The sequence below is a fragment of the Plasmodium malariae genome, assembly GCF_900090045.1.
Source record: "Plasmodium malariae genome assembly, chromosome: 13".
NCBI classification, from domain to species: domain Eukaryota; phylum Apicomplexa; class Aconoidasida; order Haemosporida; family Plasmodiidae; genus Plasmodium; species Plasmodium malariae.
The window spans coordinates 747,843-769,182 of NC_041787.1; the positions used below are offsets into that span (position 1 = coordinate 747,843).

General features: G+C 27.2%; 3 protein-coding genes across 3 annotated transcripts; 1 reads left to right on the forward strand and 2 right to left on the reverse strand.

The window, feature by feature from the left end:
• Window positions 1-613: 613 nt before the first annotated feature.
• On the reverse strand, window positions 614-4,285 carry PmUG01_13023900 (conserved Plasmodium protein, unknown function; the record flags this gene model as incomplete). Its single annotated transcript, XM_029007213.1, has 1 exon — window positions 614-4,285. One exon carries the CDS (start codon window positions 4,283-4,285, stop codon window positions 614-616), a length of 3,672 nt encoding a protein of 1,223 aa, XP_028863625.1.
• A 1,562-nt stretch (window positions 4,286-5,847) lies between these two features.
• PTEX150 (translocon component PTEX150, putative) lies at window positions 5,848-8,649 on the reverse strand (the record flags this gene model as incomplete). Its single annotated transcript, XM_029007214.1, has 1 exon — window positions 5,848-8,649. One exon carries the CDS (start codon window positions 8,647-8,649, stop codon window positions 5,848-5,850), a length of 2,802 nt encoding a protein of 933 aa, XP_028863626.1.
• Window positions 8,650-13,759: 5,110 nt separating this feature from the next.
• Window positions 13,760-21,046, forward strand: PmUG01_13024100 (conserved Plasmodium protein, unknown function; the record flags this gene model as incomplete). Its single annotated transcript, XM_029007215.1, is given in 5 exon segments — window positions 13,760-16,636; window positions 16,651-16,905; window positions 16,919-17,830; window positions 17,844-17,877; window positions 17,892-21,046. 5 exon segments carry the CDS (start codon window positions 13,760-13,762, stop codon window positions 21,044-21,046), a joined length of 7,233 nt encoding a protein of 2,410 aa, XP_028863627.1.
• Between the last annotated feature and the right edge of the window lie 294 nt (window positions 21,047-21,340).

Consider the following 21,340-nt stretch of genomic DNA (forward strand, 5'->3'; position numbering starts at 1 on the left):
AGAGTAAATGACGCATTAAATGTATATGGGTAGAGAAAAAAAAATTATGCGTGCGAATTATCATACAAAATGATCAAAATGACGGGCTATATAATGCGCAAAAAAAAGGTGCTAAATAATCGACGTAGCAGTTGCAGATATGCACAAAAAAAATTTCCCCTTTTTTTGTTTTTACGTTGGCAAATAATTACACACAAAAAAGGGTATTTAAGTTACATACACCTGTGATAAATTAAACATTAATGATATGAAGTCTCAGTATTTCTTCTCCCAAGGCCCACAGTAGTAAAACTGTTTGTGCATATTAATTTCATTTTTTTTTTTTTTTTTTTTTTTTTGCGAAAAATGGTTACTTAGCATAGCCTTTTCCTTTCAAATTATCAAAAATGTCAAATGTCGAAATGACTGAAGTACCTCGTAAGCATTCTAAACCTGCGGGGAAGGGCCAAAGAGGTAAGCATCAAAAAATGAGAAAATTTCAAGTATAATAATTTAAAAGATTACAAGATGAACAAATAAGAGCTGGGCGAAGAACAACTATACTAGCAAACACACATAAAGGGAAAACTACTATACAAATGACAAAAATAAAAATAAAGATATCAATTTTGCTTTACTTGGGACTGTTCGAAGGAATGCTCAAATATTCCCCTTTATTAATAACTACATTAAATTTGTTCTTCTTTAAATAACGAAAAATCTTAATAGTAATGCTGTTGACGTTTTTGTACTCACGAATATAATCCAAGGCAATTATAAAAATAGCATTTTGGCTTAACTCCTTCGAATGGCTATTTTTTAATATTTTAAAAATATTATTAACAAGGTAATTATTCGTTTTATTATATTTTTGTAAACTCAAATAAATATACATCATATTTTCCTTTATGTGTGTATTATCTTTTGCATTTGTTTTAAAGTAAATATATGAACATATATAGCTAATGTATTCTATTATGTGAACAAAATTACACACATTGCTTGACATATCATTCATATTCCGATTGCTCACATGCTGACTCATATCGTTAGGTACACATTTGCCCATGTTATCATTTCTACTCATCTCTTCAGAATTTGTAGTAATAATATTATTCGATTTATCATTTATTAGCATGCTATAACTGTTAGTCTTTAAATTTTTACAAATTTGTACGTGACCCATGTTTGGTTCATTCTTACTGAAGCAGCAATGTGGAATAGTGGCATCTATGAACATATCATCAAGGAGGAAGGAATTTTTAAAAAAGGTTGATACTTCTCCAGGATCGTCTGTTACACTATTTATATTACGATCCATCGCATGCTCTCCGTTTCTTAATTTTTTTCTCCCATTATTATGCCCATTTTTTCCCACATTTACGTTCTCCCCAGTGAGTGATAAAGGTTCTCCCCGCTCCTCCATAACGCATAGAGGGTATGCAATGGCATCTACATATGTGCTTAACTTTTTTACAATATCTTGACTGTAATTAAAAAAAAGCTGTAATTTATTCATAGGAATTGAATCTTGTCCATTATTATATGTTATAAACTGTAAGTGGGTAAATATGTGAATGATAAAGGAGGCCATCTTCCTTTGGTATATGTCGCAAGATGCATCTTCTTTTTCATCTCCTTGTGCATCTCTTAGGGAATCTTCCTGGGCATGTTCTTCTGCATTTTTTATGGCATCTCCCTGGGTATCTCCTTGTGCACCTCTTTTATATATATAATACATAAGAAGGTCTAATACAAAATTTACATAAACGTTTAATACTATTGTGTACTTGCTTATATCACACATATTTTCGTAATTAATGTAATAGTGTTTCTTGATGTACTTAAAAATATTGTCTACTTTGTTTGCATATACTGACATATCAATTTTTGTGCCATCTGTATGAGTTCGACATGACTCCACCTCCTGAAGACCAACATTGGTGTGATAGTAAAATAGGAAATTTCGAAAGAGTGCACTATATATATGCAAAAAGTTTAAGACCAAACGGTTCTCTTCAAACAATTGCATAAACAGTTTATTCACAAAAATTATTTGGTTTTCATTAAAGATTGGGCATGTATTATACAATACCGTTATTATATTATTAACATTTAAATAGATAATTTTTTGTGTTAATATGTACAAAAATATCTCGTTTAACTTTTTCATAAGCTCAACACATTCCTCACCAGTTACAGTCATATCCTCTTCAGTTCTTGCTTCGAGTTCATACAGGAAGCACATTTCATTTTCCTTTTTTAAATTATTTACGTATGAAGTGCACAATTCTACCTTACACTCTTCCGTACATTCCTTCTTACACTCTTCCGTACACTCCTTCTTACACTCTTCCGTACACTCCTTCTTACACTCTTCCGTACATTCCTTCTTACACTCTTCCGTACATTTCTTCTTACACTCTTCCGTACACTCCTTCTTACACTCTTCCGTACACTCCTTTTTACACTCCTTCCCCAATTTGCTGCTAGCACGAAGTAAAGACATCGCTATTCGACTTGACCCATTTTTCTTATTCAACTTGTCCGAAATACTATTGACAAGTTCTTGCATATGATTCCTTCGAGCAGTGGTTAAACTTTTCCCTTTTCTTTTTTTAAAATGCCTCTTTAAAATTCTATTTATGTATACATATAAATATATGACATGTTTTATGTTCATGTTTTCGAAATTTTTTTTTTTCTCATTCAAAATATGTAAAAAATGAGAGAGATATTCATTTTCATTTTTCGAAAAATAGGTAAGCATATTATATATTTCTAAATTATCATATGACTCAATATTATCTATTATTTTGTTAAATATAAAATTGATTAAATCTCTGTCACATAATTTTACTATGCTCTTAAAAACTTTTGCTTCTACTTTATTACATTTCATCATTTCGTTATTTATTACAAATTTAAATAAAGTCCTATCCAAATGAGAAATATAATTTTTATTTTTAAACAGGATCTCGTATATATGAAACAAGTAGTTATTTAAAAACAGAAAATTTTCTTTTTGCATAGGGGTCAATCTTTTTCGTGCGCTTAATGCCTTAATGGTTGTAGGATGAACTTTCGTATTTTTTCCTATCTGTTTATGTTCCTCCTCATATAAGTGTCTTACTTTCTCTTCTTCTTGGAAACCTACCCATTCTACTTGGCCGCTTATCAATTCTCTACTAGTCTGTATATTATCCCCTACTCTGCTTAAATACTCTCCTTTTACTAAACTGTAAAAATGACTATGTAAGTAAGTTCGAATTTTTTGAAATTTTTTAGACAAAAAATTAAAATTATGAATGCAACTAAACAAATAAAACTTGTTTAACATACTCAAGTGCTTGAAATCATTTTGTACATGTGAATACATTATAATGACAAGCTCCTTATCTATCATATTAATTTTTGACAAAAGGTAACAATATGAAAGATATAAATCAGTGTTCACATGTATATTTTTATTTTTGAGGAAACATAAAACTGCTCTACTTAAACTTAGTTTTCTTTTAATATCAACTTTTAAATTACAATCAATGAGTAACTTAAATATAACTACTGCATGTTTTAACCACAGGTATTTAACTTCATTAAGATTTGCATTCTTTAGCACGCTGTCATATTCACCGTTCAGCATATATTCACCTGATTCCTTCTCTTTTTCCACTTCCCTTTCCACTTTCTTTTCCATATCCTTTTCTTCTTCACATTTATGCAGTTTCCGTTTTTTGCTGCATACATTTTTATTCGTTAAATTTTTGCTTAGGCGTGCATAACGTGCCTCATTAAATGTTTCATCTTGCTTGATCATTTTTTCTTTCTTCACCTTTTCTGGGTTAGCCTTGTCCTCGTAGGGATCGAGCAGCTTGTTCCACTTACCATTCGTCGCATATGTCAATCCCAAATTACTCTTGCTCCTGTGAACTGTTTTTATATATTCTTTTAGTACACCTACAGAGATGTTGTTGTAGTACTTCCATTTTAGTTGTTGTATGTTTCTGTTATTCGAACCACCATCTGCAATTGCCACTTCATTTGCCAGTGTATTTTCCTCCGCATTCACAACTTCATTTTCCACTGCATCTGATGGTATATCTTCCTTCTTGCTGTTCAATTTGCACACATTCCTATTGATGTACTTTAGATAGTCCTGCGTATGTTCGCCGCTTACGTTCTTACTTGTGTCAAATATAATAAGATTTAAAATATTATTTATTTTATTATTTATTTCTTTCTCTAAAATTTTGTATGGCCATTTTTGCGTGTTCACATTGTTTCTGGCTGTGCTTATGGCTTTCATATTATTATTGACTGTACATTATGCTTAAATTTTTTTTTTTTTTTTTTTTTTTTAAATGAACTTGAAAGATGGTTTTTTAATAAACTTTACCCATTGGAAGTAAATTCATTTATTTTATATATATTATTTATATTATATATATTATTTATATTATTTTTTGTATATTGCTTTTTTTTTTTTTTTTTTTTTTATCACTATATGCTCACACTGTTCAATGTGCCAGAATGTTATTAGTTTTTTCATTTTTCCCTACGATGTTTGGGTAAGTGCAGATATGTTTAATGTTACTTATTTGAGACAAAACACGCAAACTGTTTGTACATATATATATGATGTATGCAGGATGAAGGACGTATAAATTATACCTATGTACATAAAAATATACATATACCTATGCATATATATACAAATATATAAACAATAACACGTACGTTAAACAATCTTTGTAAGTTTTGCGCTCAAAGAAAATACTTCTACCACCCTATTAGAACAAATGTTCTTTTTTATACAAAAATGAAGTAGCAGAAGTGTCCTAATTACAATGATTAGAATAACTCTTCAAGTTTAAGAGAATACCTACATCGAGGTGATGATGTTATTATATATGCTTATAATCGGGGGTGTTTATCAAAAATTTACTGCGTCATTTTATTGAGTCATTTTTTTCTTACATTTTAATTCCAAATCTTTAATTTAAAAAGTAAAGTCAAATTTAATTAAAAAAGTTTAGAAAAAAAAAAAAAAAGGTTTTTTTTATTCTATTATGATGCATTGTATTTTTTTATCATTATGTAAAAAGCACAATAAAAATATATAAAATACAAGCTTTTTAAAAGATTAATCAAATAGATGAACGTATTATATACACATACATTCATATATATATATATATATAAACACATATACATAAGTTTGAATATATATACATATATACACACACACATATATATATATATATATATATATATGTCTGTATGTTATGCAATATATGATATTATGTACATACTGAATTAAAAAAAAAAATTTTTAAAGAAAAAAAATTAAACTACATAGTAAAATCTATATAAAAGTAATTTTATGAATATAAATCTATAGCATAGTATATATATTTTTTCATTTTGTAAAATACAAAGTTGTAATAAAATAAAAATAAAGTAAAATTGCATAAAATATATTAAAATAGGTAAAATAAATAATAAAACAAGTAAAATGGACTAAAACTAAGCAAAATAAAATAAAAAAAAAAAAAAAAAAAATCATACCAAAACATACACAACTGTCAACAGTATCTTTTTATGTAGCATACAAATAATTAATGCTTATCGCTCAGGGTTTCCAATAAAAAAAAAAAAGGTCAATTTTTTTTTTTTTTTTTTTTTAAAATAGCATTTTCCGTTTGTACTTTTATGCGTGCAACTTTCTTTTTATGATCTCCTTTTATTTATTTTAATATTCATTAATTTTTGAAATTTTTCGCCAATATTTGTAGTAAATTTCCTCCAATTTTTGCCAAATTTTTGACTGCTTGACCTGATACTTCAGCGCTTCTTCCCATTTATTCCTTAATCATCGTCGTCCTCGTTCAAATCCTCTTCTTCATTCAACACCTGATCATTTTCATCTACACTGGTATCTTCATTGCTCGATGATCCAACTACATCCTTTCCATCGAATGTAACAAAACCATTTGAACCATTATTAAATGATGATTCACTGTCATTTGTGCTATTATTATTGTTTGTATTATTGTTCATACTTGTTTGACCTGAATTGCTTAGAATATCACTATTATTTTGACTATTAAAATTTTTTACAAAGTTTTCAAGTTGATCTTTTGAAAAGACTTGAACACCATAATTATCACTGGCATTACCAGCAAGTTTATTTTTTGGTGAAAAATTATTCAGATCGTCTTTTTCTTCATTTTCCAATTTTTGTTTTAATTTTAATTGTTTCTCCTTATCCTTTTGTTTTTTAAGTATTTTAAAAGCTTCTCTTCTTCTATATTCACTTAATTTTTTATAATATTTGTCATAAAATTTGGATTTATATGGAGTTGAACCTGTTCCCGAACCGTTAACAGCATCATCCACGGTCATACCATTACTTCGTTTTAAGAAATTAATTAAATCTTGTTTTTTATCATATACAGAAGTAAATACATAATTGTTTCCAACTAATTGAGGAGCTTCATGATAATAATTTGATGGAATACCAAGATAGGAATTTTTAATTTGTTTATATGCATCATAGAAGGTATCTTCTTCTTGATCTTCTTCTTTCTTTTCTGATTTCTTTTGTTTCAAATAGTCAATATTTTTAGAATCATAACTCATATGATATTGTCCGTTCTTTTTTAAAAATGCATTTAGTTGTTCATTTGATACAGCAGAAGTTTCATTTATGGATAAGTCTTTATCCTCTGTTGCATATGGAGATAACTCATAAAATACCTTATCAGGTGAAGCTAATTTTCTCAATTCTTCTTCAGTTAAGTCTTCATATGTTAATATACCATCTGAAATTAATTTTTTAATATCTTTTATACTAAATTCGTTTATATTTAATTCATCCTCCTTATTACCATCACCACTTTCTCCTTGGTTTGCATTATCATTTCCTCCATTTTCATTATCGTCATCATCGTCATCATCACCATCATCTGGAGTCAAAGATATATATTTTTTTATAATTCCTTCAATCATTTCTCTACTATTAGGATTATTAATACCTCTTACTGTTTCTTTTAAAGTGTCCATTTTGAAAGGTACTTGACCAGGATTTCTTTTTTTATTTTTTTTCTTTCTCTTACCTCCTTTACGATGTTTTCCCTTCTTAATTCCTTTCTTTGCACCATACAATGATGATTTTTTAGATGATTTCGGCTTCTGTACATTGCTCAAATCAAAAAAATGATTACCTCCAATAACAGAATTTGTCATTTGGTTTGAGTTTTTTCCTGCACCTGACGATGATGCTATTAATTCCTCCTTATCTCCTCCTGCAGAATTACCACTACTACTACTACTACTACTAATATGATTACTACCGTTTGATCCATTGTTATCTGTAACATTAATATTTGAATTGTTTGATTCATCATAATCTTCTAAAGAATCCCCATCAGATAATTTTCTATTGATACTGTTTGCAGTAACGTCTACCTTATTACCACCTAGACTAGGTTTATATGTGTTTATATCAAAACAATCAAATTTTTTATCATTAGAAACAAAATTATTGAAACTTAGTCTATCTACTAATGATATATCTTTGTTTGAGTTTAGTAAATACTGATCTGCGTTAAAACTATTTGTATTTATATCATTATTTTCATCAGTAACAACAGCATCCTCATCATATTCATACGCTTCATCATCTTTTCCAATTTTTGTTGAGTCATCATCTTCTATGTTCAAACCCATTTTATCACCTTTGTTCACTTTTTTTAACATATTCATCATATCTACTGTATCTAAGTTAAACATATTTCCATTATGTTTATCCCCAAAATTCATAATTGGTGCATTTACTGGAAGTTTTGCAAGAATATCTTTTAAAAATTCTTTATTTTTTAAAAAGTCATCATTTTGAATATTTTCTTTTATTTTTTCTACATCAACTCCTGCATTTTTTAAAACATTTTCTAATCTATCTTTTAACTCATTAATTTTATTAAGTTGTTCCGGGGTTAACTGAATATTTTTTCCCTTATTTTCGCTACCCTTTGTTCCATCTTCTCCTTCTACTCCATTTTCTCCTTTATTATTCAAGTTAGAATTATTAAACGAACTCAACATATCTTTAAATAAAGCACCATATGTACTAGCCCTACTATCATCATTATTATTATTATCACCTGACTTTTTATCACCGTCTAACGAACTAAGGAACGAATGAAATATTTCATTATTTAAAATATTTTCTATATTTAATTTTCCCCCTTTTCCCTGAAATATTTCACTGTTTAGAAGATTTTCTAAATTCATGTTATTTAATTTTCCTCGTTCTAACATATCGTTAAAAGGTTTCATCATATTTTGAAAATCTCTGTTTGCAGATGCATCACAAGTCTGTTTTGCTTCTTTTTCCTTAATGTTACTACTATCATCTTTTACACCCTCATTATTTTCATTTTTGTTGTTATCATCTGAGTTGCCATTATTTTCATCAGCTCCTCCACCTCCTACTGAATTGTCTGCACTATTGTCTATACTATTATTCTCATTATTGCCACTTCCAGTTTTTCCTGACTTGTTACATGTAGGCTTGACATTCAGGGTGCGATTTCCATTCGGCACATTTGCATAATAGCAATTAATTATAGTTGAAAAAATCAAAAAACTTACAGCCAACAACTTCATTTTATCAAAAATTTTATCTTATATACTTATAATATATTTATACATATACGTATGTATATGTCTATATATATATAGTATATAATTACAAAAAAAAAGCTATTAAAAATTAAGAAATTCGAAAACCAAAAAATATTACGAAATAGTAAATGCTAATAATTAAAAAAAAAAAATTTTTAATTATTAAAAACTGGAATAAAATTCTGATAAATGTTAAATAGTGTTAAATAATGGAGTATTTTGTTTCTCCTTCATAGCACTCTAAGTACTGTGTATTTCGTGTGAAACGATATATAAATAAAAAAAAACTAACAATAAAATCTAAAAAAAAATTAAATACTACTGTAATTAAAAAAAACAAGAGTGTTCTTGTAAATTTTACAATAGTAACATTTAATAAAAGGAAATGGAAAAAAAAAAAAAAAATCAAAGTACACAAGGTATGTTCATGATATATAAATGAACTAATAAAAAATGTATAAATAAATGTACTAATATATACATATATATATACAAGCCTAACAAAGCTATATAATTATTGTAAAATTATTAAAAATTAAATAGAAAAAATAATATATATGTAAAAAAAAGTTCTTTCACATTTTATACTTTTTGTATCTACATATAACTTATATATACAATATATTTATAAAGTAGTATAATATATATATTATTAAACAATTTTGGTTGTAAATTAACAAAGCCAACGTTTATTAATCTATTATAATTATTAGAAATTAAATGTATAAAAAACATTTATATATAATAAATTTTTTTTAAATATATATATATTTCACTAATTAATATTTTGAAAACGTACAATTATCTATAAAAATGTATATGTATAAATTATAATATTTAATAATAGAAAAATAAAAAATAAAAAATTTTTAATTATACATATATAATCTTTAAAAAAAAATAATAATAAATAAATTCCAAAAATGAAAAAAAAAAAAAAAAAAAAAAAAGAGTTTTTAAAGCTATATTTATTGAAGTCATGTTTTATAATAAAATTCATAAAACATAATTCATTTTATTTAATAATAAAATGTAACAAGCTTAAAAATGTAAACTTATATAAAGTTATATTATAATAAAATGTACATGGGTTTTTATTTATAAATTAGTGTACGAACGTATATATATGTATATATATATAAATATATTTATATAAAGTAAAAATATATTGTTAGTAATTAAATTGTATTTAATCAATTTTTGAAAAAACAACTGATTTTTATAAAAATTAATTATACGTAAAATGTTAATTATAATATATAGCATGTGTTATTTTATAAATTACATCTTAAATTTTTTTTTTCATTTTTTTTCACATGAGGTTATAATAATATATATTATAACTTCGTGTATTTTGATTTATCATTGCCACATTATACTTTTTTATAACTGATTATGGGGGTAAACAATTCAATTCATTGGTTTAATAATACTTAAATATAATTTCATGTATAAAAAATATAAGCGCCTTTGAAATTAAAATAAATTAAAAGAAGTTGCATGTAACCTTGGCTCGATGAAACACTTAAAAAATTATTACAGCTGCTTAAAGCCGGGATTTCACATTTAACGAAAAACTTAAGAGAAAAAAAAAAAGAAAAAAAAAAGCATATTTTTAATGCAAGAAGTTACGTACGTACCACAAGCCATCACTAACACAAATAAATAAAAAACACTTCTTTTCTTCTTAAGCAATCATTAATATGTATATATATATATTTATATATATACTTCTTCCGAGTTTCAGGCAGCAGTGTTAATTTCTGCATGTTCAACTGTGAGAAGAGCAAATCCCCACAACACTTACAGTTACATATATATATATATATACATACTTGTAATATTGTACACTGTAATTTATCTTAGAATTATAATAATGTATTACATATTACATATACAATTCATATATATATTACATCATAATATATATTTAAATACACGTAATTATTATATGTATGTAACATGTATAATGTAATATATACACGTAATTATATATATACTGTAATATATATACACGTAATTGTATATATGTTACAAAAATATAAACTCTTATTTATATATGTTGTAACTAATATTTTTCGATTAAAAATGTTTATTTCTTTTTCTTTTTTTTACTTTATATTTTTTATTTTTTGCTACATTTTTATTTTTATAACTTAGTAAATGGTAGTAAATTAATACGCAACTTTCATAATTTTCTCTTACATTTTATAAAAACAAAGAAAAAATTCTCTTTTTTTTCACAATACGTATAAAAAAAATTTTTTTCGCATTTGCGTGCACATTATATATATATATGAAATATATGTATATTTTTAATATTTTTTAATTTTTTTGTTAATTTACGTTTTTCAATTTTCCTTCATAAAATGAATATCTCATTTTTCAATTTTAACCTCAGTAAAACTGGCTCTTTCTGCTTATATATACTATTCACACATACGTAGCGTGCGAAGTTTTAGCGGCTATATACATGTGTATAATGTTAATTCATAATAACATATATATATTATATGTTTATATTAATTGTATATATAATATACGCAACTACTATGCATTATTGTGCTTTTACTCATGCCGTAATAATATGTTATATATACATTTTTTTTTTATAATAAAAATCTTAGGGAATAAAACAAAAATATTTAAATTTAAAAAATTAAGAAAAATCGAATAAAAAAAAATAATTATTTAAGAGTAAAAAAAAAAAAAAAAAAATTAAAAAAAATATACCCAAGGAACCCTTGCACAAACAGTATTTCTCATTTTTTTTTTTTTTAAATATCGAAATAAAAAAATTAAAGCAAATTCTTCTGCTTAAAAAAAAAAAAAAAAAAAAATTTTATATATAATAATAAAATAAAATGTATCGAATATTTACAACATTTTATTTTTTTTCAAAATATAAATAGTCTTTAAAAAAAAGAAAGCATGCATCTAAAGGTGATAGCAGAGTGAGTGAACCATTTATTATATAGTATGATAATGTGCAATTATAATTTACATACACCATTAAAACAAAGCTACAAAGAGGAAAGAAGTTTTTTCAGCGTACTAATCGTCTCTTCATATTAAAAACTATAACTACTTATTTAGTAAGTAAAAAGAACAATATTTTTGCTTTTATTGTGAGGTTAAATTATTACATTGCTGAATTCAATTAAAAATAGTAATTTACATTAACAAGTTTTATATGATGTCATTTAAAAAGGTTAAGTAGTAACCATAAAATTAAACAACACACTGTTAATGTAATAGTTTATATTTATATCAGTTTATCCATTCCTTTTACATGTGTAACTCTTAAACGAAACCATATGGTAGAAATTTTTTTAAATATTCAGAACTTACTATCCTTTTCACTAGAGCTTTAACATATGTATATATATATATATATATATATATATATATGTACATGTTCAAAACGTACTATCTTATGTATACCTCATGATTTTATTCCTGAGGTAACTCTTACAGCCATGCGGACAATAATTACTGCTTTGTGTCATTCTTTTATATTGGGCATTTGATGATAAAATATAATTACACAGTAGCAATGGCAAGAAATTGTAGATCACTGGCGAGTTGAGGTTTTCTTATAAATATTAAAAGAAAATATATCATATTATTATATAGATATACATATGCGAATATATTCATATGTATTACATGTACAGTAATGTACTCTTTAATACTGAAAAACCTTACAGAGAATTAAATTATTTAACAAAGAGCATTTTTTTTTTTTTTAATTATTAACATGCAAGGAAAAAAAAAAAAAAAAATCAGTTATTTTCCTCTAACACACATACTGATTAATAATAAAAAAATGAAGGAAAATAAAAATGATCGCCCTGTTTAACTGTGGCAAAATACGGTTACGTCAATTTTCCATATTATGCAAATCATGACTTACAAGTATCTTTACATTCGAGGTATAATAATTAAAAGTAAATTTCAAAAAAAACCAATGGTATTTTGAAATGTATTTTACGAAAAAATTTTATGAACACATTATTTTAAAAAAATATACTGCCGTTTCTTTTTTTTTTTTTCTCGATTTAATTTTTATTATAATTATTTTTATTTTTTCTACAATTTCAACGTCTTTGTAGTAATATCTCCACATCCGTTTTAAGCGTTTTTTTGATATGTTTTTGTTTCTTACGTTTTTTTCTTCTTCCTTACATATATTTTTCCTAATTTTTTACATATTTTTTTGTTTACATATTATATATACTTTTTTCCTTTTCGTTTTCTATATGTCTGCACCTAGTGCATCATAAAAAATAATTACAAAAAATTACGAAAAGTTAAAAATTACGGAAAATAAAGAATTTATTTTTAATTTTGTGATTAAGAAGATGGATGAGTATTTTTGCAGGTACAAAAATAGTTAGCAATATCATGTTGTTTCTTATTCATTTGAAAAAAAAAAAAAAAAAAAAAAAAAAAAAACAATGTTACAACTTACAGAAACATTTTAACTCAAAAATGTGTTATTTGTAAACAAGTGCACATAACACAATTTTTGAATAAAAAATATTTTTTATAAAAACATATAATAATAATACCGCAAAAAATACGACAAAATGTGTAGAACTGTTCTACGTGCTATGTGCATATATATACATACATATATGTTTAGCTGTAAAACATGTATGTATATTTTTTAAATAAATCCAAATTTTTAAGTTACGTGAAAGTGTAAGGCATTAAAGTTTTTTTCTATCTTTAGTTATCACTTTAACACAATTAGTGTGTGTATGTATGTTTTATACATATTAATGTGTCATTAAATGGTTACGCTTGTGACAACACTGGAGAGGGGAGTACAGTAAATTTCAGTAGTTGTATATCATCATAAGGTATACATACGCAAATCTATGTATATATATGCGCATGTATGTAGGTATGTATGTATGTATATATATTATATATATATGTACGCATGCCCGCAGGACGGTAGATACGCTAACAACCACCATGGAATCAGTAAACTCAATCTGATGATAAATAATTTTTTTTTTTTTTTAATATATTCATAAAAATAATTATATATACAAAGTGTACCTATCAATATAAACACAAAATGAGTGTAAATAATAGAAAAAAAAGTATTTATTTTTATAAAAATAGGAGCACAAATAGTATTGAAGTTGTAAACTCCCAAAAGAGTAATTCCTTTATGAGTAATAATTCAAACAATGAAAATAAAAACAAAAATATAAGTAAAACAAAAGAAGATTTTCTAAAAAGTTATTTTGGAATTTTCATTAATAATAATAATACTTGGAAAAAATCCAATGATTCAATATTTTACGAAATTAAAAGTTCAGAAGAGAATAAAATTAATAGCCACTTAACTTTTGAAAGTGCCGATGAAGATGAAATTGAAAATATAGATGCACAAATAGGATCATCAAGGAGATCTTTCTATTCTATATATGACTACACCGATGAAACTGAGAGTAGTGATTATAATATGTTAAATGTGAATCAAGGATACGAATTCTTTTACAATGAAAAAACATTAGATCCATCAATTACAGGAAAAATGCTCTTACATGAGCTTGGAAATAATTACATGCACATCTACGATACGGACAATTTTTATAGCAATGATGAAAGTAGTGAGGATATAACTGAAGAAGTACACTCCACGAGAAATAAAAAAGCGGATAAAAGTAGGAAAACCTCAAAAAGGGCTGCAAAAAAGACGGTAAAAAGGGCAGAAAAAAGTGCTGTAAAAAGAGAAGTATATATCGCATCGGACAGAGCAGCAAGAGGAGAAACGATCGTCGAAACTCAATTTGAGACAAATAACAAAGCGAGAGTAAAATCTGTAGAAGGATCAAGAAACAGTCCTATTAAAAACATACGCAATTTGGTGAATCGCTACAAAATGAATAAATCGCAAGCAAACATTCAGTACATTGGAATTATTACCATTCTGAAAAAGTATACATACGTAATAAAAAAAAACGGTATTATATTTTTTAAGAATAGATTAAATAAAAAGGAAATACTTTTAAGTAGAAAAATTAAAAAAAGGTTCAATAGGTCTAACAATTTTTACTCTACATTTAGAAAGTATATAGGTGATATGCGAACGAAGGAAAAGATAAATAAATGCTACTTTTTTAGATATCTATATTTTTGCATGCTCAAAAAAAAATTTCAAAATTATTATAGGAAAAAAAAATTAAAGACATTAATCAAGTATGCTAATAGACAAAAAAGAAGAAATTCTTATTTAAGCAAATATATAAAATGCTCTTTACATGATAAATCTTATATGGAAAAAAAAGACTCTGAAGAATTCACATGGAATAGAAGTCTTGTACAGATTTCGCCAGAGGGTACAAATACTTCTAAAGAATCTTTAGATATTCATAGTAAATGCAAAGAAGGCGACAAATATGATATGGACTCCTTTGGCCATGATACGAATAATAATAGAAGTAGCAGCAATGCCTTTATTGGTGAAAGAGAAAGAGAAGGTAACACGGAATCTGAAGACAAACATGTGCAAGTAAGTTGCGAAAAAAAAATCATGTCTTATTCTGATTTGGATAGCGATCTACAAATGTTTAAAAAAGGGTCGATAAAGAAAAAGAAAAAAAAGAACGCAGAAAAGGAAATAGAAGAGGGACAAGAAATAGAATCAGGAAAGGAAATAGAAGAGGAACAAGAAATAGAATCAGGAAAGGAAATAGAAGAGGAACAAGAAATAGAATCAGGAAAGGAAATAGAAGAGGGACAAGAAATAGAATCAGGAAAGGAAATAGAAGAGGGACAAGAAATAGAATCAGGAAAGGAAATAAAAGCCGAAAAGGAAATCGAAGTGGAAAGGGAAAACAAAATTGTAAACAAAGTGGAAAGAAACATCTGCAGTCAAATGAGCATAAGAAGTGGTGCCAGTCTCAGTGCCAATCCTGAGAGTCCAGTGGAAAATGTGGACCCAGAGGACAATAATAATGACGAAGGATTCACAAAGAAAAAGAGTGCATCCGATTGCAACAGTGAAAACGAAGAAATAGATATGCGTTCCAACTGTTCTCAGATCTACAGTAATTCTGAGAAAATACAAAGGGGTTTAAATAATTCAAAAATTTTTGTCTTATCTGAAAATATAAATGTTATCGAAAAGATTGTTATGTCAAAAGAAGAAGAAAAACATAGAATGAATAATCAACATAACAGTATTAGCATAAATTTTTTAAAAATCATAAATAACTCAATTGATACACAAAAAAATATATGTCATAAGGTATGGGAGAAAAAAAGTTCTGAACAAGTAAGCAATGATATAGCTAGGGGGGAATCTGACCATAGTAAAACATCCGAAATTAATGATCATGCATGTAGTAGTTTTTCTATTATTAAAAGTGTTAGCGATATTATTTTCCCAAATATAAGTAATGGTCATATTGATAGTTTAGGGATTGAAAACAGTAGGAGAGAAAGCTCTAGCAAGAATAGCGAAGGAGGTACTAATAGTGATTGCATTGTAGAAAAAAGAAATTATGATAACAAGGAGAAAAGCATTAGCGGGTTTAGTGACAGCATTGTGGACCAGAGTAATGATAGCAACAAAAGAGAAAATATCAGCCATCGCAGAAGTGTAAGCATAGATGATAGTATAACTGAGAATGAAAATGAAGCACATATACTTACTCAAAGCAATAATAGTGCTGCTATAGTCACTAAAGAATCAAATTTTTCTGGAAATATTGAAAAAATAAATTATGTCAAGGATGAGGAAGAAAATAAAAATAGCAAATATACATGTCAAAAGGATACGGAGGATAGCAATAAAGAGAGTAACAAAGAAAGCAGGAACGAGAGCAGTATAGAAAGTAGTAAAGAGAGCAGTATAGAAAGTAGTAAAGAGAGCAGTATAGAAAGTAGTAAAGAGAGCAGTATAGAAAGTAGTAAAGAGAGCAGTATAGAAAGTAGTAAGAGAGCAGTATAGAAAGTAGTAAGGAGAGCAGTATAGAAAGTAGTAAAGAGCGCAGTATAGAAAGCAGTAAAGAGGGCATCAAAGGGAGCAGTAAAGAGGGCATCAAAGGGAGCAGTAAAGAGGGCATCAAAGGGAGCAGTAAAGAGGGCATCAAAGGGAGCAGTAAAGAGAGCATTAAAGAGGTAAAGAAGTGTATACTCACAGATAACAAAGAAGAATACAATGAGCATGAAATAATAAGTAAAAACATACACTTGTTAGAAAAAAAAAAAAAAAAAAAAAAAAAATATCCAAACAGATAAATTTTCAAAGACTAAAAATTTATGTCATATTGATGATAAGGGTAATGAGAAGGACGTACGTTGTCCTAAAATAGACGTATGTAATATTCATCAAAAAAATACAAGTAAAGTTATTAATTCTGAAAAAGATATAGAAAATAATATGGAAATGGAAATAAGAAAAAGTATGGAAGAGATGTTTAAGACAATTTTTGAAAAGGATATGCTTGAAGATAATTCGGATTTTACAAAAATGGGTGTAACACGTAATGCTATTTGCGAAAAATGGTTAGACGAAGAGGGCGTAATGGAAGTAAAACAAGAGGACATAAAGGGGGCGGATGCAGCCGTAGAGGAACCGAACGTAAAGCAGATGAACAAAAAAGACGTAAATCAGATACAGGGAGAGGAGAAAAACGTAAACGAAATAGACGAAGAAGAGGGGGAGATAGTGTCACTAAGGAAATATGGTCTTTCTTGTACTTGTCACAAACAAGATGAATTATGCAATGGTTTGAGAATGGGGACCCCTAACAATCTTTTTCAATCGTTTGGAAGGGTTAATAGAGAATGCAATAATTTGGGTAAAGAAAAATTAGAGACGAAAACAAAAGAAAGATACAGAGTATCAAAGGAAGTCATAGAAAAAGAAGAGAGCACACAACAAAATGATAAACATAACGTCGACGCGTTAGACGATGCAAATAAATTGTGTTCTAGGCTGCAGAATAAAATTATGAAGGATATTAAAAAGGGATATATAAAAAAGATGAAAAGGCTTTTCAAGAAAAGATACAAAAAAATAGAAAAAAATATTTCTGAAAATATTAAAACTATTGTTCATAATTTTAACAGTAATGAAGATGATTATAAGCACCTTTCGGGTATTCGCCTAACAGAAGAAGAAAAGATAAAAAAAAAAAAAAAAAAAAAATAAAAGAAAAATAAAAAAGAAGAAAAAAAAAAAAAGAAAAAGGAAAAGATAAGAGAAAATGGTATAGAATTAATTAGAAATTATACAAATGTTGAAAACTATGCACAATTAGACAATCCCGTTGTTAATAATGAACAAAATGATCATAAAAAAAATTCAATCTGCGAAGTAGGTCATAACAATGCCATAATTCCTAGCAGTATTAGTGAGGATATAAAGAGCATGCCGCAAAATAGCTATGACAAGGATAGTACAAACTATTTAGTTAATCGCTATATGCTTACCAGAATTAATAACGATAGTAATAGAGGTAATCCTTTTAGTACTGGAAATGTTGGTAGAATTTATCATGATGCACTTAGTCAAAATAACACTTCTAAATGTTTCGGTTCGTATTGTATAAACCATCAAAATAATATGAATAAGATGAAAAGTAATTCGAGCGAGAAAAGTAGCCATATGTGTTATGAGCCCTATATAAATATAATGAACATTCTTGAGAAACATAATTCTGGTGAGTATGATAAAAAAGGAAAAATAGAAAACGAGGAAATAAAACTTGGTATTATTATTCCTCAAAATAATATTAGAAATTCAAAACAAAATGTTATACTTAAAAATTTAAAATATACAGGACTTCCTTTTATATCTAACCACTTTAATAACGGAAATGAATTACTTAGTCAGCTGAATTTTACTGAGAAAAGGAACATAGGGGGCCTTTTCAAAAAAATAGATACTATCGGAAAAGGTAGTATGAGTGGAAAAACTGATGTCAATACAGATGATGGAATAAGCAGAAGGAAGGACATCCATATGAATGTTAATATGAACAGATCTACGAAAAACGTCAATGTTTCAAGCAAAATTCATCCTTTTGAATTTGTTAGGGCCGAAAGAGAAAATACCAAGCAACTTAGTAGTAACGATATTCTATTGTATAATAGCACTAGTGAACGTTTTATAAACGACAACAAAAAGATTAAGAAAAATAAGGAAGAGAAAGAAGAGCATTTAGTGCTTAGTTACCAAGCAAGACATAAAATAAAAACTCCTACCATCAAAACAAGTATACAGAAAATTAACAAAACGCTGTACTATCAAAATAATAATATGTATAATAAAATTTGGAATAAAGAGACAAAACATATAAATGAAAACAAGTTAAAAAGTACTGCTATCTTTTTTATTCATAAAAGAGGAAAATTAAATAAGAGCACAAAAAGTGAAAAAGGTATTTATACCTTATATCAATCAAAAAATCAAATGGATCAAAAATATTTTAGTGATAAAAGAATTTCTCCATATTGGTTATATAGAACAATTAAACATAGGGGTAAATACATCCCAATTACAAATGTTAATGATAGAAATGTATTTGTAGATAAATCTACTTATTATTCATTAATAAAAGATAGTGTTTCCCCCTTTTATTACTATGACACTTCATGTATTAACAGAGGGGACCTTTCGAATAATACCTCATTGGGCATACAAAAACTGGATGAAGTTAAAAAATATAAACTGGAGCAATGTGGATATATGAATGATGCTTGTGTAGTTAGTTGCAATGGTGAGAGCTACTTGCATGTAAACCGAAATGTGGCTAGTGGCGCCATAAGAAGCAGCAATAATAGCGCTGTGGATGGAAGCCGGGACAGCAGCATAATCGATGGTATGCACACGCATACATACAATAGTGCCATTGTTCTAAGGAGTGGAAGTAGTAACAGGGCAAAAGGAGATTATTTCCACTTGTACAAAACAAAGGCCATTTGTAATAGCCACCTGTCCGATTTGAACAACATATCATATGAAATGTCAATAGGTTATGAAGGCACAAGCACAATAAAAAATTGTCAAACATGCCAAAAGTCTCAGCAGGGAAATGCGCTTTTAGGTAGTAGTATTTTTAATAGAGCTTACGATAAAGGGAAAATAAGCATAAATAAAAATAGCCACCTAATAAACAAATATAACAAGACTTGTAGACAAACGCACTTAATAGGTGTGAGGAGCAAGACATGTACTAACAACAATAAGGACATTAACAAGAGTAACGACATGAACAACAGTAGCAACATGAAGAGAGTTTCTCGATGTAGTCAACAGACTCATACGTACGCCTTAAATAGAAGTATACTTTGTAAAAGGACAAATTTGGCAAAAACTCCAAACGTCAAAGAAATGTACGACGTTAGTTATGAGCGTGAGGACGTGAAAAAGGGGAACAGTTCGATTTTTCAAAAAGAAACAAAACAAAGTTTTAATTGTTTGGACAAATATCATCTACACAGAAATGTTAGCAGCATTGTAAACAGAATTGTAAACAGACGTCTAAACAACGATGCAGAGAACAACGGTGCGGAAAGAAAGCAGTGTTTTCTTAGCAACAGTAACGATGTAAGATTTGCACGGTTAAGAATGAAAATAAAAAATAAAAAAGAAAATATGGAAAAAAAGGAAAATATGGAAAAAAAGGAAAAGATCGAAAAAATGGAAAAGATCGAAAAAAAGGAAAAGATCGAAAAAAACAATAATAATGCTTATAACAAAAATAACGGAAACAACGAAAGTATATGGAACTTAGCAAATTGTTACATTACAAGTGATAGCAACGCTCTTTACACAAATGGAAAATTGCATAACGATAATATTTTAAAAAAGAAGAATAAAAATAATTTATTCCCAGTCCAACATAATAATAAAACAAAGAAAGCAGTAAAAAGAGACAGCGAAAAAAATGAACGTCACTCGTGTAAAATGAAAGACGGGATATTGTCATGTACTAGTGATTTTCACATAAATAAAATTACTTCAAAAAACTGCATTTTAAAAAATATGTGCACTAGTGCATATAATTATTTTACTAATATATATGATACGAGAACAAATGAAAAGGATGTAGAAATTATGAACAAGTATCATCTTAAAGTAAAAAAAATTTCTTTCAATCGCAAAAATCAACCTTATCAAATGACTGATATATATAATATAAGAAACATGCCATTTTATATTTCAAATAATTCTTTTTTCTTTGATAATGTATTTAATACTCATATAAAAAAGGTTGCACTGAATAATAGGAACATTCAAAGTTTTCATATATGCTCCATTAATTCTTCACCATATGATCAAGTGAAGAGCACAAATTACAGGCATTATATGGAAAATATAGGTATATACAGGGATTTCTGAAGCTTCAAGCTACTCTTGTCAAGCCATATACTCGCTTTGTATCACAAAAACCTATATAAGCGAAATGACATTACGCAAAAGAATTCGTATGTTAGGGTCAAGACTTGACTATTCCTTTTTCGTTTTTTCGTTTTTTCGTTTTTTCGTTTAGTCGTTTTTTCGTTTTTTCGTTTTTTCGTTTAGTCGTTTTTTCGTTTTTTCGTTTTTTCGTTTAGTCGTTTTTTCGTTTTTTCATTTTTTCATTTTTTCATTTTGTCGTTTTTTCATTTTTTCATTTTTTCATTTTGTCGTTTT